Raw genomic sequence first — 17,773 nt, 5'->3', positions numbered from 1 at the left:
TGTTTGTTTTTGTTGTTGTTGTTATTGTTTTCCAATTCTAACCCAATAGATGGACTTCCATCAAGAAGAAATCTCAGTCTCTGTGCTGTCCAAAATGCAATAACAAAATAACCGAGTTACAAATGCCCACCGATGCTGCATTATCTTACAAGAGGAAGCATGTGCATGATACTCACAGAAAGAGTCTTAGTTCCTAATATGTGGCCAATTCTTGACAACTAAAGGAAAAACTATGCCAGGCCTTACCAGTGTGGCTTCGTTTGTGAACCATGAGCACATTGGGACCGATGCAAATTATCCCACAGATATCACATTTTAGCTTTCCGTTAGGAAGTCGAATGCCTCCAACTCCTGACATAGCCTTGCTGCCTGGGCCATTGTGTGAGCCATTCATTTTCTCTCCCGAGGTATCAAGCATTCGTAAATCCTCCGCACATTCTTCCCCATTCATTTCACAGGCACGCCCATTCTCTTCATCACTCTGAGTCTCTATTTTAATATTACCGGCTGAAAAAAACAATAGAGGATGCCACTCAGTTTTGTTACAGAATAAATATAGTGGCCAAGAAACAGTCACATCAAAGGAGATAACTTCTACACAGAATGTACAATATACCTGAATAACAAAAACTACAAACATGACTACATTTCTATGTGCCATGCGATGAATTTGCAACACATGGAGCAATGAACAATGAGTATCATCAGTAAGACAAACACAAGACATCCGGGGAGCTGGGAACCCAAATAACATTACAACTCTGTTCCTAGAACACTTTGAGATTTTTGCATTTGTAACATTCATTTTGACAATTCAGGCTAATTGGAATTAAATTTATAATGAATCCACATCTCGTGGAGTTGTCCCAAACAATTGTGAAAATATGCAACACATCAAAGACAATGGATGAAAATGAACTGAAAATGCAACATTCTCCATTTGGCAGGAAGGTCCTGAGGGCTGTGCTAAATTCAAATACTTGTTGTGTAGGTATTTATAGGGTAAGCAAGGACAATGTTCACACTGAGCAAAGAGTACAAACACTGATAAAGAAATTGGAGTGCAAAAAGATGAAAGGACTTTAAGGGCAAGGACTGGCATTACAGTAAATTATAGGAGTGATAATTGTGTTTTAGGACAGCAAGATTAGCGTCACAAAGTAAGAGGAGAGGATCAGCTACAGCCATCAGTTGCTATGAAAAACCAGCCAAATCAACAAAGATGGGTGGGAGAACTGTTTTGACTTTATTGGACAACTCTTTTGTATTATAATCCCGTAAGTGACAATCAGTTGCAACTAGAAGAAAAAGGCAAGTGTAAATTTGGCATAGCCTGACTACATGTGATAGCACATAGGTTGGTAAACTTTATCTGATATAAACACAGTCAAGACTCAAACCTAAATCTTACAGAAAAGGGTCAAGATTCAGATCAGTTAATGGCGTTATTTGTTCCTCTTCTCTCTGCAGGACTGTGTTATCTCTTGTGTAAAATAAACCATCTTTACAGTTAATTCCTTGTTTTCTGATCTGATGATTTCAGTGGAAAACCAGTTCTTCGTTAAGCTCCAAAAGAGCAGTTCATTGCCCCAAATCTTACTTTCCTTTTAGTGAAAAAACCCATCCTTCAATGAACCTCCAAAAAGGAGAGCATTTACTGTAGTGGCTAGCTGAGTATATAAGGGGTCTATTTCATCCCATAAAGAACCAGGTCTTTTTCTTTTGTACAACAGTAATTACATGGTAGCCTTATTCGTAAGTGGTGCTGTAGCAATGACATAACTAAGATATGGGCACTAATTACATCAAAGGTTGAAAGATCTTGAGTTTTATTGGAAAATGTAATGTTTGCCAAACTGTCCTCTCTTTACACCCTGCAACCTCCCAGGTGTTCCAGCTGGATTGCATGGACGTGACTGACAATAGTACCTGAATCAAAGTCCTACCGGGAAAGATGCTGGGAGTAAAGGTGTGCACATTTCTGAGCGCTGCTTGGCTGGACACCTTTTATAAAGTCTGCCATTGTAGGCATTTGAATGTTCTTTCAAATATTGCATTTTGAATAGAAATCATATGCAAGATAGAATGTGCACACCCTACATAGCAAGTTTTCCTTTAAAATTTATGTTCTAAAAAGGGCAATAACTTAGAGGTATGTAAAAAAAAAAAAAATCAGTGTCAAAGCAATGATGTACAAAGACAGCATAAGTAGCTAATCAGGAGCGGTCTACAGTATTCCACAAAATTAGTAGAATACTACCCCATAATGATTTTTTCACTGTAGTGAACAGAAGCAATAGAACTATTCACCTTAAGGATATGACAGATTTTCCATAAATCATACATCAATTCTTTTCTCTTAATTATAAGATTAATAATTATTATGCAAACATGTACTTAATAATTTGTGTGTAAATATAATTACAGATGTCTTGCCTGCCAGGAATTTAGAGAAGGTGGCTTTTGAAGTAGGCTTTATGTTAAGTTAAAACAGAACATATGTGAACAAATCAAAAAGATCAGACTCCTTAAGCCCTTTGATAGCATATGCAGACAAATGTGCGTTACTGAGAAGTGAAATGACACACAAAATATCATAAAAGTAGGAACTTGATGGAAATGATCTCTGTAGTGAGCTGAATTTGCAGTATACTTACGGGAAAAAGATTTGGGAATTATTGCATGAAAGTCCCTAAAGCCTTCTGCCCCATATGCAGCTGCAACAAAGAAGGCAAACAGGATGCTGGTTTGTGGTACTGCTAGCAGTAAATGTAAAAGAAGATGGCATTATTGCTATACGAGAAATACCTAGGAGAAAGACAGAGCTATCAGCAGAGAAGTAACACAGGTAGTTCAGGACAAAGCAGGAGCAGCAGTAGGGCAGCAAGCAGGGGAATTCTGACCTGCCTACGACAACTCTGATTTGTAAAAATGCCACATTTTCCAAAGCATCCAACAAGTTTTATCATGTTTTCTAAAAGCATAACCTTTCCTGGGCATTCCCCTTGCTCACAGGTTAACTTCTGCTGAAGTCAAGAGGAACTTTCGCTAAAGTGTCTGGAAAGGGACAACGGGAGCAGAGCACCTAACCCAGCCTTCTCCTGGCCCCCAGAAGAACCACAGGCCCCTACAATGCGAGCTTCCTCTCAGGATTTATTTTATTTTTTGCCATCACGCCCTCTTTGTATGCCAGAGATCTCTTCCTTATATGCGCTTGTTTCTAGTCACCACAGTTGTAAAAAGTTAAATTGCATTGTTTTCTTCTCACGTCTGATGTTCTTATGTAATGGAAGAAGAGGGAGTTGGATTATATAGGTATTATTAGGTACCGGTATATTTGTTTGTATGTATTTCTTAGGCTTTTCCTCTCATTGTATCTACAGAAAAGTAGCTGCACAAACACACTATACAATGCATATTATGAGTTGCCAAGTGCAAATTAACATGCCCCGGAGCACATTGATACAGGTCATTACTTGACACTGACAGAGAGATATCGATCCAATCAAACTTCGCTGAAGCTCTCTTGCATCAGTGCCCCTGGAGCAGCACAGCTACACTGTGCAGCACTGCAATCTGTGTAGAGCAGACCTGGCGTGCAGGATGTCCCTACAGCTGCACTCCTTAGGCAGCACCGCTCACCAAAGGGGCTTGTTTCGGGTGGGAGGCTGACTTTGATCACAAGAGCTGACACACAACGAGGCCAGAGCCTTGCCCTGGCTTCTTGCACAGATTTTATAGGTGTAATCAGCAAACAAAATCTCTTTGTACTCAAATGTAGCACATTTTGCAAACTTGTTTTTTCAAAAGAGAATTATTGACAAAAGCTCCACCAATGTAGGAGATGGAACGGGAGAGAGAAACCACTCCAGCAGAAATACTCAGGATTTTTGTCAAGTCTGACTGAGAAACGGGAAAACAGGCTGCACAGTTTTGTCTGGAGACTTGGACTGAAAACAGAAAACAACGAAATTTTCTATTTCTTTTGTGAGAAAGGTTCAGTCTCTCCCTTGCTATCGTGGGCAAAATCATTCCTGGGGCACTGATGATGTGACAAATAACTGGGAATCAGATATTTTCAGATGCACATTCAGCATTTGTACAGGTTTCTCAAACAGTTACTCAATATAGTCTTTGTAGAAATAATTTCTGGCACATTCTTGACTATGTACACATACATACAGATGTTAATGTGCTCTACAATAATTCATGGTGATAATTTCTCATTGGCTCTTCTAACACCATTAAGACATTATTCATTAACTAATCTACTTCAGTTTTCTTGGAGATGACCTTAGAAGGCTGTCTGTTTTACTCTCTTTGTACACACCAATGCAATTCAGGGGAGTTTAATCCAAACCCTTTTTTTGTGCAAGGAATGTAGTGTGTCAGTGCAGTGTCACTGACCTGACAGCTCTGCCCTCACCTCCCTTTTTACCCATCCATATTGTGGAAAAGTCACCCAAAAGCTGGGCACGGGGTGGGTCTCTTGCACTGTCTGGTGTCTGTTGGGAGCTTCACATGGAACTTTCTGAAGAGCATTTGAACTTTATGTTACAAAGAATGTCCTGCATTGTGTGATTAAAGGTAGTTTATGCAAAAGTCCTTGGAACAAAAAAAATGACATATCAAGGGGAAGAGGAGTGACACTACGATTTATCTGTCTTTCCAGTTCCAGGCACCTTTTTCTGGGGAAGGGCAGTATAATGGGTTCAGCACAGGACTCAGGCTGAGACACTCGGGTAGGCATGAAGGAGGACGAGGAGCCTGAGTCGTGCTTCCCTGGAAAGAGCTGAGCAATGTCAAGAGGGAAGGGAGGCGTTTTGCAATGAGTGAAAGAGTCTGCTAGCAGGGAGAAAGGAGAAACCAAATTGACTTCCGAAGAAACAGGAAGGTTTGGAGGGCAGCTTTTAAAGGACAGAGTAGCAGGCAGCTAGGGAAAAGGCATATGAAGGACTAATGATTGTTTCCAACTGACTGACATTTTACCTTCTCTTGTAGTTACAAGACTCCCTCCCAGATGTAAAAGACCCGCAAAGTTTTGTGAGACGAGTTTTAAGCACCTGGGCCAAAATCCTATTTTAAAGGGGGCATTCACATCCCAACTCATATTCTTCTCAGCTGGGATTTTTAAAGAGAGAAAAAAAATCATAATACCTGGCTATCAAAGGAATTTAGGGAGTAACCAAAAAAAAAAAAAAAAGATCATACTGAAGTTTCTGGGGCATCTGAAAAACAGAGGTACTGAACTCCCTTTTATTTTCAATGGGATTTAAGTATCTTTAGTACTTTTATCCCAGCTAAGGTACTTAACTGCATTCTGTGGCATATAAATGCTTTGAAGAAGTTGTCCTTTAGCCTTTCTTTGAAAATAACCATGATAATCTAATTTTTGGTCATGACATTAGTCCATACAATGTCCTTCACATACTTTGCAGCCAATAGCAGAGAAAATGCCTCTTCAAGTTGTTTCAAATAATTTAGGTGCATGTAATTTTTGGTTTGAATGGCTCATTTTTTTTCCAAGACAAGTCAGAAGTATTTTGTTGATGTTAGTTGATGCTTCACGGTAGCTTTAAAGTCCAGCAAGAGTTTTGCATGAAGGCACCACAGCTATTCAAGCAGTAGACAGGTGAAGCTGCAACAATATTCGGTTGATTTGAACAGTGGATTAGCAATGTTATGGTGAGAAGGAGAAAACCTTTAACACCATCCTTGCTAGAAAATTATAAAAAATGTTGCTAAAAAGGTATAACAAGTTTTAAAAAGCCTATTAAACCAAAATAAACCACCCCAACACACCAATGTGTCAGCAAAGCAACCAGGATCTCTTCCTGTTTACATAAATGCAAAATATAGATAAAAAAGAATATTGCGAGCAATTCCACCTGTTATTTCTACTATAAGGCATAACAGCTACTCTGCTTTGTTTCAGTGCACCAAACCCTAGCATGTGGCTATGACCTGAAATCCAAACCTTCCCCTTTTCTTTTTTACATCATGGTCATTTTCTGTGGCATCAGTTCCGTTCTCACAACAGAAAGGCACTGCAGGTGGAGGGTGCCATTCTCAGAAATACAAGACACACAAGCAGGTTGTTTGTCCTCAGAATATCTAAGGATTCAGTTCTTACTAGCTAGGCTTGACAACCACAAAGACAGATTCTTTAACTTAAATTGTGTTTCCATTAATAGTATATTTCCCTGATGAGCTTCTGAAGTGACACGAAGAATCATGTAGCTGTAAAAAATGACAGCAAAAGGCCTGGGCAGAGCAATCACAATGAGCTATGTAATGGTCTCAGCCCTTCTTCAGTAAAATTCAGAAGATACAGCACAGCACAGCTGGGACTGATCGTAAGTAACTAGATATTCAACTTCAGGAAAAGGGGACATATCCAGGTGGTGTTAGAAATGACTGTTTTGCCCAATCCTTTGTACATATGACACTGCACTGCCCAGTTTATCAGGCATTTGTGGTACCTGCACATGAGAGGCCAGCTCAGAAAAGCCTAAAAAGTTAGAGCCTAAAATGTGACTTAATTGCTAGGGACAAGAAGAAACTAATTAGTAAATAAAACAGGCTCTATGCACCCCATCTTGCACAAACTGTTATGCAGGGTGTCCATTAAAAAAGGATCGAGCATACGTGGTGTCATGAGACATGAGACCACTAAGACAGAGGGAGGCGAATGCCTGAGGCCGGTGAGGAAGCCCAGCGATACGGCGGTGCAGGCACCTTATCGCTTTTCTTGAGAGCGCCGCGTTCTTTACCACAGGCTGCAAGGGGGTGACAGATAAAAATTAAGGCATTTTAATGAGAAGCTCTCAGCTGGATTTTTAAAGGGAAACAAAAATAACAGAAAGAAGGGTAACAGCATGAACTGCTGGGGCACACCTGTAGGCACGGCAGACTGGGCACAGCGGATAAGAAGTTTGTCCCGGTGGGGTCAGAGCTGCCCCTCCTTTGACGCCAAGCGCCTGCCGCCGGCAGCCAATTTCTCCCCTACTCTAATTTTGGCTTTCAATCAAGCGTATATTATTCCAGAAAGACAGGCGCCCTCAGATAAGCTATCTCCCTCAGGACAACCAGCGTGAGGCGCTCCACCCACCTCAGCCCTCCGCGGCCATTTTCCTCTCAGGGCTGCCCGGCGGGAGGCTCCTGGCCTGCCCGTGCCAGCGCCCACGCCCATGCCCGTCTGCCTCCACGGCTCGACTGCAGTAGCACAGCAAGCAGATCGACCCAGCGCTCTGGAGCTGAAGGGAATGCAAGCAAGCAAACAAAATAACCGACAGATATTTCCTCTCTATGTTCACAAAGAAGCGACTCTTGCTCCACGGTGCAGACTCACAGTAATCACCAGTTGGTTACCTATGGGAATCCTCTAACGCATCAGCAAAGATGGAGAGGCTGAAGGCAGATTCAAGTAATGATCCTGAAATCTACTCACACACTTGAAGCTAGCTGCTTTTGAAACTGAACTGGTGTTTCAGCAGGAAACGATCTGTAACCAGTCCAAGGCTCCGATCTAGTTCATATTCGTGCTCTTTATCATGCTACTCGCTGTTGCATTTTGTACTGGCTTCAAGCTTTTTTTTTTCAAAGAACTGGTTACAACTACCTGGCTGCTTGGTGTTCATCTGAATTACCAGAGAAATGAAGTTGAGAGAGAAAGAGCATTATCAAGAAAAGACATGCTAAACCTATTTCTCAAGTTCCACACATAGTGTAACCCATGCTTCCTCTACAGGGACTGCTCCTTGTCTTTTGCTGGCCACGTGATAGAGAAGCTAAGGAAACTGCTAGAGGCTTGCTGGTAACAGAATTTCTTGACGCTTTTCTGTTTTGAGAAGTAAGCTGGGAAGATTTTCAAACTGGAGAGAAAGGTTTGCCGACAAATTACGGCAAGAACAGAGCTTCTCATCCTCAAGAACCTTGTCTCTTCTGCTTCCATCAGACTTTTTTATGTGGGCATTAAAGGATGAGGAAGTAGCAAAAGGGCATTTAGCAAGAAATTTTTAAAAAGCCAAGTAACCTCAAGTAACTATACACAACAGTGAGGTAAAAACAATACCTTATATGAAAATATTCCTGGCTCACATGGGTATATTTGTGTGGAAACTCATGCTTATGTGCTGCGTCTGGCACCATCGAAGGCTGCATTCACCAGAAACCATATAAACATTGCAGCTTGCACTCTTCCCAACACAGCAGCAGTTGTCCAGGGAAAGCAAAGCCAAAGACATTTGATAATTTAGTATTTGCAATGTATCCCCCTTCTCTAATCCTTCCACAAAGCAAGTTTTTGTAAAATTCATGAGTGTTAACCTGCCCTCAACTAATACAACAAAACTCTAGCTGATGGAATTTGCATGTGGTAGAGTGGGAGAAGGTGGAAACAAGAGTTTTGCAATCACAGAGCTCATGCAGAGTGTGCACCTGCAAATAACACCATTTTGGAGGAGTGGCTAAGACAAGATTCAACAGGGAGACTGGAGAAACTCCTTACAGATGGTTAGGGTCTTACATGAAGCCATATGGTCATCGCTGGAATTTATCCTTACTGTGCTACAAACACGGGTGTTACTGTGTGGATCCCTAGACAAAGCACAGGGCTTAAATGCAGAAATACAGGGAGAAAAGTGTGGGTACACACCTATGGGGTCAGTTACGTACAAATGATTTGAACACCTGTCAGAGGGGGAATTTTAAGCCTGTCTAAGCAAGAGAAAACTTTGTGAAATCTGAATTTGTACAGAGGGTATTGGTCAGACCTAGACTAGCTGAAGATGGCAGTCGCTACCCTGCAGAAGAAAGCTACCGCTTGGAAGCAAGGAGGGGTCCTTGGATCTGTGGTAGCAATGGGAGGACACAGCTCATGGGCTTGCTGTACAGCTGGTGTGGTGTGCGGGTGCACAGGGATGGGGAAGGAGAACTGTTTTGTATATTGCTTCAGAGCACCTACATTTGCCTTGCCCTACATGCAAAACTAGCCCTTGCAAACCTTCCCCTTTTCATGCTCCAGCTCAGTGAACTGAATCTACAATCTTTCATTTTGTCCCTGGAGTGGCACAGATCCACACTGGCTCAGGATCTGGACCCAAATGGTCCATCCATTTGAACATTTATGCTTTGCCTTCTCGGCCAGTGAGACAGACACAGGGACTTTTACCAGGGACTATTTAGGTACCATGATGATGCCCTGACCACTATTTTACACAAGTGTCGATAGTTCCTCAGCTGTCAAAGGGTTAGTAGATCTAAAATTAGACCAAGCAGCTGTGTTTAGGTTTGGGGAGGTGCCTATGGGTGCTCTGCCAATGCTGTGCATTGTCAGTCTCCTCTTTCGAGAAGAGGTCTGAGGTTGAAATGGAGAGGAATCTTGCCATTTCAGCACTTGAGAGGGAATACTTTATGACAATTTTATTGAATGGTCTACTGTCAAAATAAATTCTAGAGCAGGTTCCTCTGTATCTCCCTCACCAGACAGTGAAAAAAGCAGGGATACTAGTATTTTATTCTAGTTTAAAGAAGATTAAATGTAGTTATCACATTACAGTAGTAAAGCAGATGATCATGACTCTAAAAAGAAGGTAATCCTGAGGTAGCCTGCTTTAGATCTGCTACTCCTGAGAGCTCAGTTATTTTTCTAGAAGTATTTATTTGATACTATTGAAGTTTTTTTCTTTTATTGTTGTAGAAATATTGCCAGAAGGTTTTGCAATGTAGACTGCTGTTTACCTGATCACAGGGTGCTCAACAGTCCAGTGAAAGAAAATCCTAGTCTACATCTGGGGAAGAAGCATAAACTGTTCTATAGAAATCCTAAAGAAATTATCTGAACATCTAATGAAAGAAGTTATATGAATATCTAATGGTGAGTCACACCAGATAGATATTGAGGAGAAAAATGTCAGGACGAAATTGACTCTTTCTCATCGCATATTACAGTGAATGCTTTGTCACTGGATCTGTGGTGAGTCCCATCCAGGCAATCAGTCCTCCATGCTGACTGGTAAGGAACTCCCAATTATGTGGGGAGACTCTCAAGAGCTGACATATCTGGATCATTCTGGAAGTCTGCAGACTCTGTTCAGTCCAATTTTTTTGAAAGATTTCTTGTCTTTCCTCACTTCCTTGGCCATTTTTCATGTCTGCTGTGTAGCTGCTTTTACCTCAGCAAAAACAGTCTCCTTGCCTCCCTTCTCTGAACAGAATCCAACCTTAATCACATTAGCACTGTGATAATTTATCCTTGACATAATTTTCCCTTTTGTGAGACATCCAACAACTGCAATGTTGTATACTGTTTCCTGGGGTCTCTGAACACAGTACTAAGAGGAAAACCTAAATTTCATTAGCTTTCTGTAACAATTGACTCATCAGGAAGGACAGATTTTTCCAAAAATCCCAGTTTCTCAAAAAAAAAAGGAAAAAAAAAGGAAAAAAAAAGATGGAAATTCTACTCGCTTTGAAACCTGTTACACAAATGCAAATGAGATCAGAAGGAAGTCTCACAGCTACAGCATTTAGATGCAGGGGGGCAAAACTTCATTCATGATAAGTACCTATAATTCCACTGAAGTCATTAGTGGTGGAGATACGTAATTAATGCTCACAGATGGCAAAAAGTCCTGTGAAACTCTTCTAATTTCACTGAGGCCATAAGTAAGCCATGAGGAGTTTAGTGAGGCCACTCTGCCCTAAAAACGGTTCAGGAAGGAAATCAGACTCAAAGTGGGCCAAGCTTGTGGCAACTTTCTAGCTCTCGTCTCCAAGTGCACCTCAGCTGCCATTTGAAACTACTGAACTTAGAGGAGTCCCTATTCCTGTCCTGATGGGTATTTCCAAAATCAGTAAGGAACCATGCCACAGAAGGGTGCTCCAAGCTGAGGTTGGTTGGGTGCAGGTATTACCATGCCTCCAGATGAGAAAAGCCATGTGGCCCAGCTTCCTCAAACCCTGAACAAATCTTTAGCAATGCTTAAGGCTGGTGAATGTAAAAAAAAAAAAAGTTTTAAAATTATTTTCTGTTCTCTTGAACGAGTAATCTGACATTTGAAACTCACTGGAAACACAGTCAAGATCACAATCTTCAAAGAGTCACAAACAATCACCATACTGAGTGTCAGTATCTTACATCAAAATGCAACCGTTTTCTTCGGATGGATAGATCAGCAAAGCATCTAAGCCAACATGTTGCTGGCAGAGCTTCAAGGGAAAAGGCTTACAAAATAATAGTTGTTGAATTAAATAGTCTTCAGTAGCACCAATCCTAAACTACATTGTCATAAATAGCTCCAAACAGCCTACTACGGTCAGGTGAAACCTACATAACAGGCCACAGAAATTCTTTCATCAAGGCCTTCACTTCTGGCTGTAGTACAGAGTAACGTAATATGATTTAAATGTTGCTTGAATATTTCCAAACTCTTCCACTCATTTCAATACACCTATTTTTTTTTTCTTACATTTGTCCATCAACGAAAAATTTTTACAAAAGCAACTAATGCTTTGAGAATCTCTGAATCGAGGCACTAACAAAACAAGAGTATCAGAAGACACAGATCAGCCTGGAAAACACTGTTCACTGAGAAGTAAGACCACTCTCTCAAGTTCCATATCTAAATTCTGGGCACCTAGTCACCTCTGAAAACCAGACCACCCTCTGTTTAGCATGCATGTGCAGGCAGGCATGTGTTAGCCTCTCACAAACTCTTTGCCATGACCTCTAAGTTGATCAATGAAGAAGTAGTTAACAAAAAGGACATGTATTGGCATATCCTGGTTTCAGAGCTCCAGAGCTGGTTCAGGCCTTGCTTCCTAATCTGCAGCAGAATAAGGGAAACCATCAAACACTTATTCTACCATAGCACCCTACAGAGGGCAAGCAACTGTGCAGCAGTGGGGAGCAATTTGGAAGTATCTAAATTATTTGGGAGTTCAAGTCTCCTTGCCTTATAGCAGTATTTAGACTTTTAAGACAACCTGAGCTTCTCATGGGGGGTGGAGAAACAAGAAACCCACACTAAGAATGCTGTTGAACTTGAGTCCAATCGCAGCCATAGATGAGAAACATCACAGCTTCCCCCTTGTCCGGCTTAACAGGAAACCTCTATCTGCTGTTCCTCTAACTCCTTCCACAAACGCACTGAGCAGTCTGGACATATTACCCATTTCCTCCCAACCCACAGTTGTTTATCTCCCTAGCATCTGTCATGGCCTACAAGTTTGGAGCAAGTCCTACACCAGTTGCTACGATGCAAATTTATAACAACCAAGCTGAAAGGCTTCTAGAAAATTCCAGAATAAATAAATAAATAAAAAACAAAGAAGAAATACACACTTCTGATTGATGGCTGCCCTAGGAAGTAGCTGGAGCAAAGACTGAGGGAGTGTGTTCCCAGTTGCCTGATATCTCAAGAGAGCTACAACACCTCCTTGTTCTCACCTGTGGCATCTTCCAAAGCCTTATTTCACACACACACTCACAGATACTAATATGAATTTTCCCTGTGGGGTTCTGTTATTTTTGTTGTTGTTGAAAGGGCAAGGCTATGGGTTCTGCACACAACAGGCCTAGAGGTCTGCTAAGCTTTCGTGTCTCACTCCACACCCAAATTTAGAAAGACATCAGGGCTTTATCTTTTCTATTACAGCAGTATCATGGAAGACCCTTGAACTGGGACAGACTGCCATCTCTTCTTTCATTCAAGGAAATGGTGATTATTCAGTTTGGGATTATCTTAAACTACATGGAAAGCCATTATCCCAAGTTCCTGAGCCAGCAGCCTCATGACTTTCTGTCATTTCTCTTGCCTATTTATAAATCTTTCCCTTCTTTCCCTTGGCCCCCACTCCTCCCTCTCCACCCTGACCTGCTTCTGCACACTCCCGGAGGTGAAACCAAATAGCTGCAATTGTGACACTGCAGTTTGTGTGTCATATTGTAACTGGGTTTCCACATCCTCCTTGCTCTGTTGTAAAAGAGCTTGAAGAGGAAGAAGTGCAAATAATGAAATATAGGAAAGCAGGAAAAGAGGAAGCAGCCGAGAGACAGCAGCCCAACTGAAATGCTAAGAATTATGGAGAAGTGACAGAAAGGGAAGCACAGACCAGGAATTATACTTGGTGGCTTAGCAGAAAAAAAAATAATTAAAAAAATACATAAGCTTAGCTTTTTCTGCCTCTCCAGCAATCTTCTAGATTACTACTCCCCTCTGACTTTCACTCACTTGACCTGTATTCCCCTTTCCACCTACTTTAAGATAGTTACTGAACTGCGCTACTCGCTGTGCAGCCAGACTGCACCAAACCTTAAACTAGAAACCCCTCCTTGCCTTCATATAAAGCAAGGGGATGGACTCAAATACCTCTAAGGAAGAAAAGAGGGAAATCAAACATGAAGAAAAGGCCTCAGGATGCCTAGCTTCAGGGTGAGCATGCTTGATTAGGCAATGGTCTTATTTGCTGAGGGTAGCCACGGAGGACAGAGTGATGGAAGAGTACAGAAGGAAATTAGCTAAAGAAGAGTACGGATTGCCTAACCGGGCAATCCTGCCCGATTGCCAGTGGATGGAGCAGACAGCTTAGGAAGTCCTTCCACAGAGAGCATGTACCGTTCTGTCCTGCTGATTCAGAATGAAACTTGTCTGGAGCAGAACGCATTTAAAATTCACATGAAGAATTTTCTCTTCTCCATTTGCAGGCAAAAGAGATACAAAGCAGAATGCGAACCTCTTTAAGAACAGAGCAGGACCGAGCTTTATACACTCGCCCACTCTCAGTGACTTTTCAGTGAGAATTAGTCTGATAAAGGGCTGAGTAAAAAGTAAAACTTGAGAAATGACCCTCTGTAAATATCACGGCCCTTATAGTTATGCATCCCTTTTGAGTCAAGCTCCACTCTTTATGTTATCCGGTGGCTAACTGAATTTTGTAGTTTCTCAGGAAGATAGTGGTGAAATCCTGTATGTAAATGAAGACAGGAGTGTTACACAAAGGTGTACTGCGGTATAATTATTTGTTCATCACTGCGTGAAAGCTACCCTGTTGGAAGAGCTCGTTCAAAACCATTTGTGGCTATTCCCCCACAAAGGAGGCTGTCAGGAGGTGATAAGAAATGGGTATTAGTGAGGCTTCGCTTTCTTTGAAACACTCTTGCACAGAGAGCACCAGCAGGCTCTGATATTTTCCCTACTGTTTATCTGTGAATTAGGAAATATGTTCTGGGCCACTCAATCAGTACTGAGTTCCTCAGCTAACATTAATATATTTTGAGATGTGCAGGGAAGAGGAGAGAGGAATTTAACCACATATGAAGGAGTTAGCTTCTGAAGAATGGCAGCATTTCCTGAGATGTTATGGGAGAGATGTATGAGCATTGTGAAGGTTTTGCCTTGTCTTGCCTTGTCTTATCTGTTACAGGGAAGGGCTGATGCGTATTTTGGGTGTGAGCGCCATGACCTGACTGCTCCTGGCTTTAGTCTGGTTTTAACTTCAGCGGAGCTCTTCACTTTTGATTTAATTCAGCATTTCCAAAGACAAAAATCAGTCATGCAGCTATGCAAGAAACAATACCCTGCCAAGTCAAAAGAGTACTGTGAGAGAGAACGTAGCTATGGATGTTCTCCACAGCAAATGGATGCAATTTTTCTGTTTGATTTTGGATGAGAAACGGCAAGTGAAAGAGGGAGAAACATAATTATTTTCCTGTCAGGACAGTCATAATGCTACTAACTGTTAAATCAGGACAGCAGGAAACAACTAAGAATTAGCTTCTACTGCAGTTCTAGCCATAAGGAAAGGCATGAGCAGTTTGCTTGGTTAAGGAGCAATACCACAAGGGGATTTTTATGCTGATGTAAACTTGGAAAAAAGAGAACATTAAATAGCAATAGAAATGGGCAATACTTGGTCCAGAACTATTCTCAGTTTCTCACTGAGTGTAAATAGTACTTTTAATAATTATCTTCTTCACAAACAGCAGGCTTCTGCTTCAGCCTACAGAAAATGGGGTAAGAAACAAAACTGTATGGCCCCAAAGATGGACAGGGCACTGGATTCAGACTCAGGAAATCTAGATTTAATTCCTAGCTCAGCCACAGACTTCCTGTGTGGCCATGGGAAAGGCAGTTAATCCATCATGTGCCGTTACTTCCCTATCTGTACATTTTTCAACTCCTTTTTAATGGGGATGAGACTTTTTTTTTTCTTTTTTTTTTTATTTTTTTAATAATGGTGAAACACAAAAGTTATGTTACTGTCTGGAGTGATTCCTCTATCTGGGTACATGCCTTACAAGTGTCCTAACACGTGAGGCTGAAATCTGTCCACGCACCAGTCACCCTCCTGGCATGTGTCCCGCGGGAGGCAACTAGGGACCACAGGACAGACAGCAGGGGTAGCTAGACAGGCTGTATCACTTAGGTATTGCGAAAATGCACTGATAATCTGTGACATGTGCCACAGAATTATACACCAGTAGGAAGCTTTTTATTGTCCAGCCTAATAAACCTTGGTTATATCCATAAAATACTGGAGATCAAGTGCCTGGAGCCCTTGGCCAGCTCCCCCTTATCTGGGATTGCTCCAGGTCAAAAAGCAGAGTTTGTCTTCCCTAGCCTATTGATACAGGAGCAGGTAAGGAACTGTAACCTTCCTCAACTGGCCTGTTCCTGTGCTGTCTCTCTGTTTAAAGAGAGATGTGAAAGTCCCAAAGTCTTCTTCAGGAAAAAAATGGTGCAAGCTGTTTAAAATATCCAGAACAGTTTAAAATTTCCCGCTACCCTGCAACCAGCATGGCAGAGGCTATGAGTGGCTTGAGAAAAGAAACAAGAGGGGCTCAGCCTGGGTCTTTATTGTAGGAAATGACTAAATACTGAAAACTGTGTCATCTCCAGTTCAGATTTGTAGTGCTTCTCATACATCTTCAGTTACGAGGTGTGAAATCTCACTCCAAAAACAAACTGCTGGAGGATTTTTCTGTAATGCAAAAGATCTTCAGAACTATCTCAGCAAAAAGAAAAGCCTGGATAAGAATATGGATTTGAACCCCTGAAAGTTAAGACAGTTTGGGCATATATCCAAGCTTTACCTTCACCTGCTCATCCTACAGAATCAGCCTCATTCACTCTCCTCTCACGTCAGCATTAGACTGCAATTCCACTGGTCCTGCCATAGACTCTTGCCTGTACAAATCAGACGCAGAGCTGGAAATCAGCTCTCCCCTTTTTCCAAAAGTTCAAGTGATGCTGTACGTTGTTCTTCTGTACTAAGTTCTAGATCAGTTAGAAGTCAGGAAATTAGTGATTTCATGATTTCCAAAATGACCTAATCATTTGCTGCCAATATATATTTTACATCCTCATGTAACAGCATGAAATCCTTCATTTATTTATATTTATCTGTTTTATAAGTTTGATCTCACTTTTCAAGTTAAGGAGACATTGTTAAAATAAATCTGAGTACTTTGAACGCTTTGTGCCAAACCAATTCCACTGATGAAGACACTAAACTATTTTTCTGCAGCTAACAAAAACAAACAAACGAATTTGCTCTGTGGTCTCCAGCATACTCTTTATAGTATATATTCTACAGCACAGTTTATTATATCTTATTGTGTCCTGCCCAACATTTACCTCACGTAGGAAATAGGAGGCTTAATTAATCACTGAGGTATGTGTAGCCTTAACTAGATTGCAAGCTTTTTGGGGCGTGCTGTTGGTGTTTATGCAGTGTCTGGAGAAACACAGCCCTGGTTCTTTTTCTAGAAACCCTATACTACAATGTAAATTCACAGATAAAAGCAAAACAATCAGAGAAATACCAGTAGAAACACTCAAAACTTAATTCAGCCCCCTTTCCCTTTTCTTGGATAAACAATAAGAGTGATTTTTTCCAGCTAACATGAACACAGGACAGGCAATTATACACAATTAGAACAAGATCTGTGCTGTGAAAATCGGTGCCAGGCGTTCAGCAACTGTTCAAAATTTGGCCTCCCGTAAGTGTTTGTGATCTGTTCAGACTATCAGCCTTGGCATTTCTTGCCCTCTCGGCATTTATGGATTATTTGAAAGTATCTATCAGGTAGAGTTTTGTCAAACTTCCTCTCTGCTCTTGGTTGCATGTCCTAGACAGTGTAAGTGCCCTTTGCTTGGAGGACTCTTTGTCTCTTTTGAAAACATCTGCTCAGTTTATGCTTAAAGCACTTTCCAAATACTGCAAAAGAACACACACTGTGCTTGCTGCATGTTTACCAAACACAAAAGCTTCTAAGAGTATCTGTTACAAGTTTTCTGGTGTGCACCTGTATATTTCATGCAGCCACTTTTATTTGCCAGTGATGGAGCCTATTAAAGTGCCAAATAGGGATGGTTTTTAGACAGGCATAACTCTGAAGTTCTGACTGCAAGCATCTAAATGTGTGTGTGTGTCTGTTTGTGTGTTTAAGGGAACATCACTGAACTCAAGATCTGAGAACTGGTAAGACTCAAAATTATATTCTTGCTGAATATAATTTACACAGAATTTGATCATTCTGATAGCACTACTCACACAGTGACTAGTTTCTCTCTAAAGCTGTGTCTCTAAGTTCATTCCCATGTTCAGTGTCAATAAAATAAAAATCCTAGGCTGCTTAGGCACGTGAAAAAATCACCTAATGTGCTACTACACACTAGGAAACCTCCTTCTTTCCCATAAACTACCATATTGCAACTACTTGTTGCTACCAAGTTGGAGAGACTGCTCCAATACTACTCAATCCAGG

General features: G+C 41.3%; 1 protein-coding gene across 11 annotated transcripts in view; it reads right to left on the bottom strand.

Moving 5' to 3' along the window:
- IKZF1 (IKAROS family zinc finger 1) overlaps positions 1 to 17,773 on the bottom strand; it is a 71,399-nt gene that overhangs the window by 19,648 nt on the left and 33,978 nt on the right. For 8 of the 11 annotated variants that reach the window (XM_080583576.1, XM_080583573.1, XM_080583574.1 and 5 more), the window contains one exon: positions 247 to 507. The exons of the other annotated variants lie outside the window; for them this stretch is intronic. In XM_080583576.1, the coding sequence (XP_080439702.1) occupies positions 247 to 507 (261 nt within the window). The remainder of the gene's footprint in view (positions 1 to 246; positions 508 to 17,773) is intronic. 11 annotated transcript variants of the gene reach the window in all.

The sequence above is a fragment of the Anser brachyrhynchus genome, assembly GCF_964034855.1.
Source record: "Anser brachyrhynchus genome assembly, chromosome: 2".
In the NCBI taxonomy this organism is placed as follows: Eukaryota; Metazoa; Chordata; class Aves; order Anseriformes; family Anatidae; genus Anser; species Anser brachyrhynchus.
Note: the sequence above shows the minus strand (reverse complement) of the source record. Positions and strands in the feature narration are given on the sequence as shown.